Source organism: Carcharhinus amblyrhynchos, chromosome 6 (genome assembly GCF_965287045.1).
Source record: "Carcharhinus amblyrhynchos chromosome 6, sCarAmb.v2.hapA, whole genome shotgun sequence".
Classification (NCBI taxonomy): Eukaryota; Metazoa; Chordata; class Chondrichthyes; order Carcharhiniformes; family Carcharhinidae; genus Carcharhinus; species Carcharhinus amblyrhynchos.
In genome coordinates, this window is record NC_137329.1 from 82,906,925 (window position 1) to 82,920,466 (window position 13,542).

Sequence of the window (13,542 nt, forward strand, 5' to 3'; positions counted from 1 at the left end):
TTACACATGGGACAGAAGTAGTTCTGGTTTGTTTTTTGTATTTTTTATCTTCAAACATATATTGTGCTAACATTGTAATGATCAGGATGTTTAAGTTTTCATTCCAATATTCTCGTAATCTCTTCCACGCAATCAGCAATGAACATACAGGGCATTGATCTGTTAGAACTGATTATGATTTGCTCTTTCTCTCAAAAACTTTGATTCCTGGAGAATAATTGTCAGTTATTATACTAGGTCTTTCTTCAAATGCTTGCTACCCCAGGTTGTATCTCGTTATTTTGGGATTCTGTGTCCATTTATAATAGAAATAGCTGCTTTATTGGCTGGAAAACACTTTGGGATGTTCTGAAGTTGTGAAAGGCAATGTATAAATGCAAATCTTCGCTGTTTTAATTTCAAATACACAAGATGAGAGGGCTTATTTTACTGATACTTCCAGGGAGGACCTGGAAATCTCAGGACCCAGGCACAGCATTGAGTTTTACATATTGCAGATAGAAGGCTGTCAGCCCGTACTGAAAAGGCAGATAAGGTTGCTAGCCCTCACAAATTAACTTCCTATCCTCGTGTTGGCCAGACACCAGTTTGCAGAAGAGCACACAGAACCTGTTGGGCCTTAAATTGGTGACCCTCAGCTCTAAGGGGACTCAGCAGCAAAGCTGAAAAGTATGGGCTTTTTTTTTGCCCTGCAGGCCCAGTTTCGCCCCCATGGCAGTAAGTGGGGGCTGTTCCACAACAACCAAAATACTTGAGACCCCATGGTAATGCATGTGGACAGAAAACACCACCAGATTCTGAAATATATCAGTGTACCAGAGTGCGGGGTCCAACACCGGGGTGCGGGGTCCAACACCAGAGTGCGGGATCTATGAATTATCAGCAGCTTTGGGTGCTCTTTATTGGCTGTTTGATGCATCTTATAATCAATCACTTTAATCAGGTCACCTGATCTAATATCTTCACCTTTGACTTAGTGTCACTTTTTATCACATTCCTGTGAATTACATAGAATTTTACACAGAAATAGGCCATTCAGCCCAACAGGGTGTGATCTAGTCTGGTACTTACTGCCTATCCCTAATTGCTCTTGAGAAAGTGGTGGAGAGCTGCTGCCTTGACCCGATGCAGTCCCTGTGATGTAGGTACACCCACAATGCTGTTAGGGAGGGAGTTCCAGAATTTTGACATTGAAGGCAATATGTTTTTTTAAGTCTGGGTGATGTGTGACTTGGGATGGAACTTGCCGGTGATGATGTTCCAATGCATCTGCTGCCGTGTCCATTTGCATCTTGTTGATAGTGCACCCTGCTGCCACTACATTTGTGAACACAGTAAGAAGTCTCACAACACCAGGTTAAAGTCCAACAGGTTTATTTGGTAGCACAAGCCCAATAGCTTTCGGAGCGCTGCCCCTTCATCAGGTGAGTGGGAGTCCTGTTCACAAACTCCCATATAAAGACATAAACTCAATTTACAAAATAATGATTGGAATGCGAGTCTTAAAAGTACAGACAATGTGAGTGAAGAGAAGGTTAAGCACAGGTTAAAGAGATGTATATTGCCTCCAGCCAGGACAGTTAGTGAGATTTTGCAAGCCCAGTCAAGTTGTGGGGGTCACAGATAGTGTGACATGAGCCCAAGATCCCAGTTGAGGACATTCTCATATGTGCGGAATTTGGCTATCAGTTTCTGCTCAGTGACTCTGCGTTGTTGTGTGTCATGAAGGCCACCTTGGAGAACATTTACTCGAAGATCAGAGGCCGAATGCCCGTGACCACTGAAGTGTTCCGCAACAGGAAGAGAACAGTCTTGCCTGTTCTCCAAGAGTTCGAAGCATTCTCCATGACAGCCTTCATGAACACACGACAACGCACAGTCGCTGAGCAGAAACTGATAGCCAATTTCAGCTCACATGAGGATGGCCGCAACCAGGATCCTGGGTCCGTGTCACATTACCTATAACCCCCATGACTTGATTGGGCTTGCAAAACCTCACTACCTGTCCTTGCTGAAGACAATATACATCTCTTTAACCTGTGCGAAACCCTCTCTCCACTCACATTGTCTGTACCTTTAAGACTTGATTACTTGTAAAGATTCACATTCCAAACGTTGTTTTGTAAATTGAGTTTGTGTCTTAATATGCCCTGTTTGTGAACAGAACTCGCACTCATGTGATGAAGGGGCAGCACTCTGAAAGCTAACGACTTATACTACCAAATAAACCTATTGGACTTTAACCTGGTGTTGTGAAACTTCTTACTGTGTTTACCCCAGTCCAACACCGGCATCTCCAAATCATGAGTACATTGGTGATGCAAAGACAAAATATTTAGGTGGTGTGTGGGATGCCAATCATGTGGGCAGCTTTATTCTGGACGGTGTCAATTTTCTTTGATTTGATTTATTATTGTCAGATATATTAGTATGCAGTAAAAAGTATTGTTTCTTATGTACTACACAGACAAAGCATACCATACATAGAGAAGGAGAGGAGAGGGTGCAAAATGTAATGTTACAGACACAGCTAGGGGGTAGACAAAGATCAACTTAATATGAAGTGGATCCATTCAAAAGTCTGGTGGCAGCAGGAAAGAAGCTGCCCTTGAGTTGAAGGGAAAAGGGACTACACCACTGAAGTGGTTGTGAGGATTCTGTTATAAGGTAACTTATTCATTCATCTTACCGATACCCACCCTAACAATCTCAGCAGCTTAAGCAGCTCTTGGGTATCACTGGAGCTGTACTCCTCTTGCATACGGAAAGTATTCCTTCACATCCCAGGATTTGGGGAGCCAGGAGTTGAGTTACTCTCTGCAGAATTCCAAGCCTCTGACCTGCTCTTGTGGCCACAGTATTTATATGGCTAGTCCAGTTCAGCTCCTGGTCATTGATAACCACAAGGATGTTGACAGTGGGTGATTCAATGATGGAACTGTCTTGAATGTCAAGGGAAGATGGTTAGAGTGTCTCTTGGTAAAGATGAGGCGGCACAGTAGTTATCACTGCTGTCTCAGTGCCAGGGACCCAGGTTCGATTTCCAGATTGGGTCACTGTGTAGAGTTTGCATATTCTCCCTGTGTCTGCGTGGGTTTCCTCCGGGTGCTCCGGTTTCCTTCCAAGGTCCAAAGCTGTGCAGGTTAGGTGCATTGGCCATGCTAAATTCTCCCTAATGTAACCAAACAGGCGTCGAGATGTGGTGACTAGAGGAATTGTCTTCATGTGATTAATAAATAAACTTTACTTTTTACTTTTACTTTTTGGTGGCACTTGTGTGGCTCAAAAGTTACTTGCCACTTTTCAGCCCAAGCCTGGATATTATCCAGGTCTTGCTGCAACGGACAAAGATTGCTTCAGTATCTGAGGCATCATGAGTGTTGCTTAACATTTTACAATCATCAGAGGACATCTCACTTCTGACCTTATAATAAGGGAAGGTCATTGATGAAGCAACTGAAGTTGGTCCAGGACATTACACTGAGGAACTCCTGCAGCGATGTCTCAGAACTGAGATGATTGACCTCCAACAACCTTAATCATCTTCTCTTGTGCTAAGTATAACTTCAGCCAGTGGAGATAATTCCCTCTGATTCTCATTGACTCCAGTTTTCAAGGGCTTCTCGATGCCATACTTGGTCAAATGCTGCCTTAATCAAGGCATTTAGCTGCATTATTGCTTGCTGCATACTAATGGGTAATAGTATCTCATCCAACACTGCTGGTTAGATAAACAGTATTATGAATTGGAAAAATTACGGAAGTGTTGTTCCTGAGCAATGTACAAGGCAATTGGCTAGTTTTAATGTGAAATGATAAGTTTATGGATCAGTGCCATAGAGAGAGTGTGTTATAAATATATTGATAATTAAGAATGCCTACTTTTGGACTAATCTTACATACTGAGTGATATTGTCAGTGAGGAGACTGTCTTTACTATTGAGTTTCTTGCTGCTGCTGTTACAAATTTTTCTACTTAGATGGTTAAGGAAATTGATTTGACTTGTTTTATTATCACTGTTCTAATGCAGAACCTGTAGACAATTCTCAAGTGTTTCAGTTCATTGAGGGGCACTCTGGCAAACCATTAGTCATTAACAATTAATGGATTTGAGTGCCGTGTTGGAATAATACTACAGATTTCCTTTGTTACTGTAAGCTCATTGTGGTTTTTGTGGAGTTTTATTTCCTTTTCTGGTGCTGGAAAGAAAATTATCGAACAGAGTCCTTCAGTTTTTATCATAGCAGTTGAAATGTTTTGACAGTCAGCAAGGTTGAATCCTGGAGTTCTCAAGATAGCCAGTTCTGTATTCTACCAGCCATTAATCAAGCCTTAGGTTTTGGGCAATGCCTCTCAGAGAAGCGCAAAGCTGGTCTCATTGTATTTAAGGTATGATTGTCATCAGCAAGAGCAGCGTGCTTGCCTTCCCTGCTGGAAAGAGGGTCCACAGGGAGAACAAAATGAAATAATTAACAAAGAAAATTTATTATTAATTCTGGCTTGAACCTTCAACCAGTCAAAAACATTGAAGAATGTGCTTTCAGATCATGATGATATCATTCCATTTAAATGGTAGTCTCCAGATTTCCAATGCAGCTGCATTAAAATGCCTGAGATTAATTCTAATTTTTAACCTGGAATTCTGTTCTGTTTATCCCTTTTAGGGTTGGTTTAGCCCTGGCCAAGTGTTTGTTCTGGACGAGTACTGTTCCCGCTATGGGTTGCGAGGCTGTCATCGCCATCTCTGCTATCTCAAGGAGCTGATAGAACGGGCAGAAGGTGGCACCATGATCGATCCAACACTGCTGCATTATAGCTTTGCTTTCTGTGCCTCTCATGTCCATGGCAACAGGTGATTTTAAAAACCAAAGTTCAATAGACAAGATAACGTGCAAAAGAGTGACACAGTCCCAAGGGAACAAAGGGCTTGAGCTTTTTCAACCCTTTTATATCTGATTGATCATTCAGCTGTATTCTTTTATTCATTTACATTCAATGTGGATAGTGGCTGCTGTAATATTGCCCAGTGACAAGTAGAAAGCAATGACAGTAATCAATAGCAAAAGCTACAGTATCCAGTAGTCTATTGATACTGTCTGTCAAGGTTCACTGATAAAGAATGACCACTTGTCTGATGCAGGCCAACCAGCATCACTGGAACAATACCTCATCAAGGAATCAAAAATCCTTTTGAGAGGAACTGTGTAATTAGGCAGCAAAGGGCCAATTAACAAAAAAACAGAGAAATAGGCATGTTTACAGCAAATTTACAGGTTATCCACCACTGTGCTGACTGGAGATGGCCTTGAACAATTCAAAGTCAATGGTCCAAGAAGGCAAAGTAAGTAACTATTAAGAGTATAAGATGAGTAATGGGGAACTGCCAAGATGTAATTGGACTAAAATGAATGACGAGCTAAAACCAGCAGGTTATAGGGACGTCCAAAGGTTTGGTCAAAAGGCTGGATGGCGAGGAGGACCTTAAGGAAGTAAGGGAGTTTGGAGCTTCAAACATAGGGATGGGAATTCAAATTTAATCCATTGGAGAACTAGAAGTCAATGTAGATGAGCAAGAGTATGATTATAGACTCAGTTGTGGATAAGATCTGGGCAGCAGAGCTTTAAAGGAGCTGTAATTTACAGATGATTGAATAATAGAAGACTACCCAGGAGGACATTGGAATAGTCCAGTGTGACAACCACATGGATGAGGCTTTCAATGTCAGATGGGTTGAGGAACTGAATAGATAAGTGAAGTTGTTGAGGTGAATGTAGGCAGTCTTTGTAATGGAGAATATATGGGCTCAGAAATTCCATTTGAGGTAGAATACAACACTGAGATATTGATTATCTGGTTTAACTTCACACTGGAGGTGGAATTGTAATTATGGATACAAAGTTTCAAGTCGATGGAAATTGTCAAATCTGCTATCATCACCTGTTTCTTCACAATACTGGACCTTGACTCCCATAGCAAATTCTCACCATCTCCAAAGACCCTTTCCTCTCCAACATGTTGTTGCCTCCTTAATCTGTATCTATTTTCCTGGAGTTCCATGTTTGAATCCCTCCATTCATGTTTCCACCCCGGCCATGGACCAAATGGCTCCTATCAAAATCACAAATGACATTCAATATCACTCTGAGATGGGTAAGTTATTCCTTGTTGTTCTGTCAAATTATTGCCTGCAGCCTTTGATATAATTGACCAGACCATTCCCCTCCACCATTGTCTGGCTGGATGGAACTGTTCTCACCATTCATATCAACTGAATCTTAATGAGAATTATCCACAATCCTCCTACTGCATTATTGTGTTGGGTGTTTCTATGGCCTCCTTCTATTTCACATACAGATGCTGCCATTTAGTAACATCATCTGAAAACACAGTGTGAGTTTTTACATGTGTGCTGATGGCACTAAGCTCTACTTAACCACCACCAAGGCAGCATGGTGACACAGTGGTTAGCACTGCTGCCTCACAGTGCCTGGGGCCCAGATATGATTCCCGGCTTGGGACACTGTCTGTGTGGAGTCTGCACATTTTCCCCATGTCTGCATGGGTTTCCTCAGGGTGCTCCAGTTTCTTCCCACAGTCTGAAAGATGTGCTGGTTAGGTGCATTGGTCATTCTAAATTCTCCCTTAGTCTTTCCGAACAGGTGCCAGAGTGTGGCGACTAGGGGACTTTCACAGTAACTTCATTGCAGTGTTAATGTGAGCCTGCTTGTGACTCATAAATAAACAAAACTAAGCCTCTCTCATCTCTTCCTCTATCTCTGTTATCAGAATCTTTGTTCCAGTATTGGATGTACATAAATTTTCTGCAATTAAATACTGGGATCCCAAAACCATTGCCTTTGGTCCCTGCTAGAAAATGCCATTCCCTACCTATTGACTCCAACCTTCTCTCTGGCGACTGTCTGAAATATGAAGCCAACTGTTTGCAACCTTAGTGCAATATTTGACCCTGAGACAGGCTTTCAAGCCATTACCAGCATCATTACGAAGACTACCTGTTTCTAACTCTACAACATTGCCTGACTTTGCCTCAGCTCATCTATTACTGAAGGGAGACACATGAAGCCAGAGCCAAGGATAGAACGTCACAGCTGGTCCATGCGATAGAACTTTGAGAATAGTGTGCAGCTAGATCATGGACGGTTTTGTTAAGGACTGGGATGTTAAAATGACTACATTACGCTTGGTTTCATTGGTCGTATCATCGAACACAGGAGTTGGGACGTCTCGTTGAAGTTGTACAAGGCATTGGTAACGCCACACTTGGAGTACTGTGTACCATTCTGGTCACCCTATTACAGAAAGGGTATTATTAAACAAGAAAGAGTGCAGAAAAGATTTACTAGGATGCTACTAGGACTTGTTGGTTTGAATTATAAGGAGATAGATAGACTGGATAGACTGGGACTTTTTCTTAGGGGTGATCTTATAGAGGTCTATAAAATAATGAGGGACATAGTTCAGCTAGATAGTCAATATCTTTTCTAAAAGTTAGGGAAGTCTAAAACTAGAGGGCGTAGGTTTAAGGTGAGAGGGGAGAGATACAAAAGTGTCCAGAGGGGCATTTTTTCACGCAGATGGCCGTGAGTGTTTGGAGCAAGCTGCCAGAGATAATAGTAGAGGCGGGTACAATTTTGTCTTTTAAAAAGCATTTAGACAGTTACATGGGTAAAATGAATATAGAGGGATATGGGCCAAATGTGGGCAATTGGGACTAGCTTAGGGGTTTAAAAAAAAAGGCAGCATAGACAACGTGGGCCGAAGGGCCTGTTTCCATGCTGTAAACCACTATGACTCTATTAAGGGAGAGGATGCCATTGGTGTGTTGTTATAATGATATAAGGGTAGCAGTCAGTCCTAAGGGATTGGGTAAGCACATTGTAGGTTCATTTATTTAGACTTGGCACATGAGAACAGGAGGGAGCTAAAGATAGCAGTAGAGCTGTGTTCTGCTCACAGGCAAAAGTGAATCTAAAACTGGATGGCATGACACACTACTCTTTTAGTGATGTCAGGCTTCTGAGTGAACTGGAGTTTCTGAATGGTGGTGTTCCAAAAATTGGGAAAGAGACCATCAAAGAAGTTGAGTTTGAGATAATAAAAATGGGTAAGAAAGTGGAGACATTCAGACACATCATTGGAACGATCTTTACTAATGGAGAGAGCCATCCACAGAAGCAAATAATCAGAGTATTCATCATGATTTTACATGACAGAAAAACTGTGATGGGTATCCACACAAGCTCCAGGTGTACATTCTTGGCAGGTTCTGCTTAGCCTGCCTGGACTTTCCACCATCAGTGCAGCCGTATTCAGAAAAACTGCCATAATAACTAACTCTCCCTTCCAAAACTATTTTGTTGAGTTAAGATAACTGCAAATGTGTGCTGTCCTGACACTGCAGTTGTTTACATTTCAGCAGTGACTATACTTCAGAAGTTGACTGCAGACAGGAATGAGACATCCTGAGGTTGTGAAATGTGGTCTGTATCCAAAAAAGGGAAGGAAACAAAAAGTAGGAAACCACAGGACAGATACCTTAAAATATTTTCCCTATTAAGGACGACGAGGGCAATTCTCCCAAAAAAGTTTGAAATGCTGAATTTGTGGGAAAAATGATGTAAATCATGATTGTTCTTTCAGAGGTGTTTAAACACAGATCTCCCACACTCTGTGCAATGCAGAAATTACAGTCATAAATATCATTAAAACTCAGGGCAGGGGAGTGGGGGTGGAGGGGCATGACCATTTCCAGGCCAGCCCTGAACCACCCCCCCCAATCCCAGAGCGCCCTGATCTCTAGTCCCCACCCTCCTAACCTGGCAGACTCCCCTCCCTCAACAGGAGACAGACACCCCAAGCCCACCCCATTCGCTGGCCTCCCTCCAGTCTGGATTCAAATGGCAGAGTGGCAGTGGGAACCTCACCCCCACCAATTACCCTTATGCCCTGCACCCAATAGGCCACTGCCTCTTGGCACTGCCTGATTCTAGTGGGCATTGCCATAGTGCCCCCAGACATGGGCAGTATGTCCAGGGGCACATGGGCAGTGCCAGGAGGCACAGACTGGCACTGCCAGGGTGCCCATACCAGGGGACACCACCCTACCTGCTGCCTGACCTACTGGGGGGCCCCATTTGCCTCTCCTTCATCCAGTGGGATCTCCCACTAGTTCCCCAACAGTGGGGAGCTGCTTTAAACCCTGCCAGAATGAAATTGCACTGGTGGGGAGGGAGATGCTATCAGGCCTGGAGAATTCAGTCTGGGGTTTGATAATTACATTAAATAACATTAAAAATAGATTTAAAGTACTTACCTGGTCTTCCCGGCGGTTTCCTGCATGGTCGTGACCGTGCCTGATTTCCAGAGGTGGGAGACACGCATGCATCCAGAACACGGGCGAATCCCATGAATCGACGCACGCGCGCATCTTCCGAAGGAACCCACCAGAAAATTAGGGGGTTCACAATGGGAGAATCTCCACCCCTCCCCCCCTCTGCTCTTGCCCCCCAAATAGCAGACCACTTGGAAAAAATTAGGATAATCGGGCAGAGTCAACATGGTTTTGTGCAAGGGATATCGTGTCTAATTTATTGGAGTCCTTTGAAGAAGTACATGTGCTGTTGATAAAGGGGAACCAGTGGAAATACTGTATTTAGATTTCCAGAAGGCATTTGATAAGGTGCCACATCAAAGGTTACTACAAAAAATAAATGCTTATGGTTTAGGGGCATAGATAGAAGATTGGCTGGTTAAGAGAAAAGAGAGTCTTTTTTCTGTTTCACAAGATGTAACAAGAGTTGTGTCACAAGGATCAATGGTTTTACAATTTCTATTAATTATTAGGTTGAAGGGCCCAAGGTATGATTGCTAAATTTGCTGACGACCAAAGGCAGGCAAGATAGTAAAATGTGAAGTAGACACAGAGGGCTAAAGAGGAATACAAATAAATTAAGTGATTGGGCAAAAATCTGACAAATGGAGTATAATGTGGGAAAAAGGGAAATTGACCATTTTAGCAGGAAGCATTAAGAAGAAGTGTATTATCTCAAAGATGAGAGATTGCAGAACACATTTGCACAGGGATCTGGGTGTCCTGGTGCATGAACTGCAAAAGGCTTGCGTGCCGATACAAAAAGTAATTAGGAATGCTAACAGAATGTTATCATTTATTACAAAGGATTTGAATACAAAGGTAAGGGGTTATGCTTCTGTTGTAGAGAGGATTGGTGAGACCACCTTTGGAGTATTGTGTATGGTATTGATCTCCTTATTTAAGTAAAGATGTAAATGCATTGGAAGCAGTTCAGAGAAGGCTTACCAGACTACTACCTGGATTGGTGGGTTGTCTTATCAAGGAAAGCATGTATCCGTTGGAGTCTCGAAGAAAAGAAATGGCTTGATTGAAACATAGAAGATCCTAAGGGGTCTTGACAGGGTCGATGTGAAGAGGATGTTTCCTGTTGTGTGAGAATCTAGTACTAGAGGTCATTGTTTAAATTAGAGGGTTGACTATTTAGGCCAGAGATGAGGAGAAACTTTTTTTTCTCGGAAGGTTGAGAGTCTTTGGAACTGAAGGCAAATATGGATAGGTTCTTGATAAGCAAGAAGTTGAAAGTTTATTGAGGTTAGGCAGGAATGTGGAGTTAGGGTTACAGTCAGATCAGCCATTATCTTAATGAATGATGGAGCAGGCTCAAGGGGCTGAGTCGCCTAATCTTGCTCTTAATTCACATATTTGTTAAGCCTTTCTTCCTTTTATCTAACTCAGTTTACTTCAACTTAAAATCCCCTTCCTTTCCTTTCCCGTTAGAAGCACCACACACAAACATCTTTGGGCATCAGATATAAATTTTGCTTTGTAAATAATGCAGCCATGTTCCATAGTTTCCATTACAGAAAGTTTGATTTCCTTATGTAACGTGACAGCACTTGTCTGAGCGGTTATTAAAAGCAGTAGCTGAAGTGACAGATTCTCGACCGTTTACTAATATTTGTTTCAAGTGCAGGTTGTCAAAAGTGACATCTTCCTGGCTTACCTTTCTCACCTGTCATCTTACGTAACCTTAATTGGCTCTTGGCAACTGTAACTTCGAACTGTCACCCACTAGAGTGAGCCTGATTATGACAGAATCCTCCAACATCTCTGCATTGACTCCAATCTACTCTGACAACTCATGAACAGGGTGAACAGTAGTCAGAAATTACCATCTTATGTCGGTCTTTGAGCTGAAAGGAGGTGACACACTGCCATCATGTCTGCACAGGGACATCACAGAGATGTTACTCACTAATTCAGGTCATATTTATCTAATTGTTTTGATACAATACCCAGATCCTTTTGATCTGATGGTATCACTTGCTCTGCTTTCACATGCTAGTTTCAACCTCATCAATCTACTTTGACCAAGCAGGTCGACAATGATTGACAGAATGACATGCTTTCTAAATAACATAAACCGTTTCTTTGCGTCTTGTGATAACTTTCACCATTGAAAGGTGACAAACCTGTGCCTCTAGCAAAGGCTGACACAGCTTTAAAATACATTTGTATCACTGTAACCACTTAACCTTGGGTGACCCCCTCAGAAAATTGGCAATAGTTATTCTGACAGGATGACTTGTATTCACTGCACTGAGACATTTCAAACCATTAATTCTTTGCTGGAAGATTCTAACTTGTGCAGCAAAGCTTTGTGTTAAAGATGATGAGATTTGACTATTACCTGTGGTTTGTCTAAATCTGCAGGAATTATTCCACATTTGTTGCTCTGTATTCACCTATATACCAAAATGGAAGCCAAAGATACAACACTGATTTATAATTAATTATTTTTACAAAATATTAGAATAGGTTTTTGACAGATACTGTAATCTGACTAATTTTTTATTATTATAATGAAAATGTGGGACTAAATTATCCTTTAAGTACAATATTCTTAGCTGGCCAAATGATCCAACCTCTGTATTTGATAAGTGCTTGCCAACAATCCATTTAGTCATCAGAAAATCTCTGCTTTCATGTTTTTCAGATGATGGTGGTAACTCTGTGCAGTGATATTCTAATATTCAAATATATCTGCCCTTTTTACGGTTGTTTATTTTTAGAGCCCCTTTATTTTTCCAATCTTCTGTCCTGATGGAGTAAGCCCTTTAGTCTGGATTATAGTTTGATAACTGCAGCAGCACTTCACCCGCCTCAGTCAAGTAACTATAGTTCACAGTTATTCAGGGAAGCAAATTCCGGAAGGCTTTCTGCCTGTGGGAGATGAAATGTTTAAGTTTGATTATATGTTCTCATGTTAACCTTTTAGTGGGAATCACTAGACCAAGATTGTGAGCAGGAAGCGCCTTTCCTTAGCTCAGGAAGCCTAGGGCCAATTATTCGTATCTGATCGATTGCAACTAACTTGACACAAGTTGGGAGTCAAACCTACCTTTCTATGTTGCTTCTCACAAAATCAGTCAGTGCCTTGAGGAGCTTATTAGATTACTTTATGCATCATTTCGCTTCAAGGATTTGCAATACCAGTACTTGGGCGAAGCTCATGTGTGTCACTTGATCAACAACACTTATCCTCCCTCCATCCCAATGAGAAAACGGCAGGCCATCTCTTCTGGGCACTGATCAGAGACTCACAGCCTTGGACTACAATTGGAAAGGCAAGAGTGAAAGTAACCAGTCAATTACTTCACTTCCTTGGGTAACAATAGCAAAAATAAACCCTAGTTGTTGCAGAAGTTGCAAAAAAAGCTAATTTCAATGATAGCTCAGTAGCAGAGATTCTAAATGCCGGTTTATTTTATTTTCAATATGAAAGAAATATCATCAGGAACTTTGCATAGTCCAAGAGTGGACAGTGGATCCACTGACATATCATTCAAAGACTAGAGGAAAGGAAGGAGATTTTTATGAATTGGAGTCGAAGTACAGCTACGAGCTAGGTTTACAAAAGTAGAATATTGTTAAGAATACTGAGCAGGGGGTTTGGAAAGTTCATTTAATAGACTTCAGCTCCCTTTTATAATGGGGTAAAAAATACTTAAATTAATTTGGCAAAACCTAAGCTTCCTAACCACTAGAGGTCACCTTGTCCATTCAGCCTGGCCTAAATCAAGTATACATGTCAACTCCTCAAAAACATGACTGTGTAAAAGTCAACTTCTGGTCTCAAAATTTTGACTTTTACATGAGTGAATATGTTATTTTGTCACTACTTACTGCTGTTAATAGACACTTACTGTGCATAAATTCATTGGGTGGGATTTACCAAGCAACCCACTGTGTGTTGCGCCACAGCAGAAGGCTGTCCGACATAGGCTGATGGCAAGATCTTCTGATCCCGCCATTATCAATGGGGTTTCCCTTTGAATGCGCACTCGCCTTGGGTTGCACCGTTGATGGGACCAGAGGATGCTGCCAGCATGAAGGCTGAAAAGTTCCAGCAGTTGTGTTTCCTGCATTACAACGATAACTGTACTTAAAAACTATTTCATTGGCTATGAAGTGCTTTGGGATGCT

At 41.8% G+C, this 13,542-nt stretch overlaps 1 protein-coding gene across 3 annotated transcripts in view; it reads left to right on the plus strand.

Annotated features, from left to right (window-relative positions):
• cadps2 (Ca++-dependent secretion activator 2) overlaps positions 1-13,542 on the plus strand; it is a 660,232-nt gene that overhangs the window by 466,538 nt on the left and 180,152 nt on the right. For all 3 annotated transcript variants that reach the window (XM_080190802.1, XM_080190798.1, XM_080190799.1), the window contains exon 13: positions 4,666-4,853. In XM_080190802.1, the coding sequence (XP_080046928.1) occupies positions 4,666-4,853 (188 nt within the window). The remainder of the gene's footprint in view (positions 1-4,665; positions 4,854-13,542) is intronic.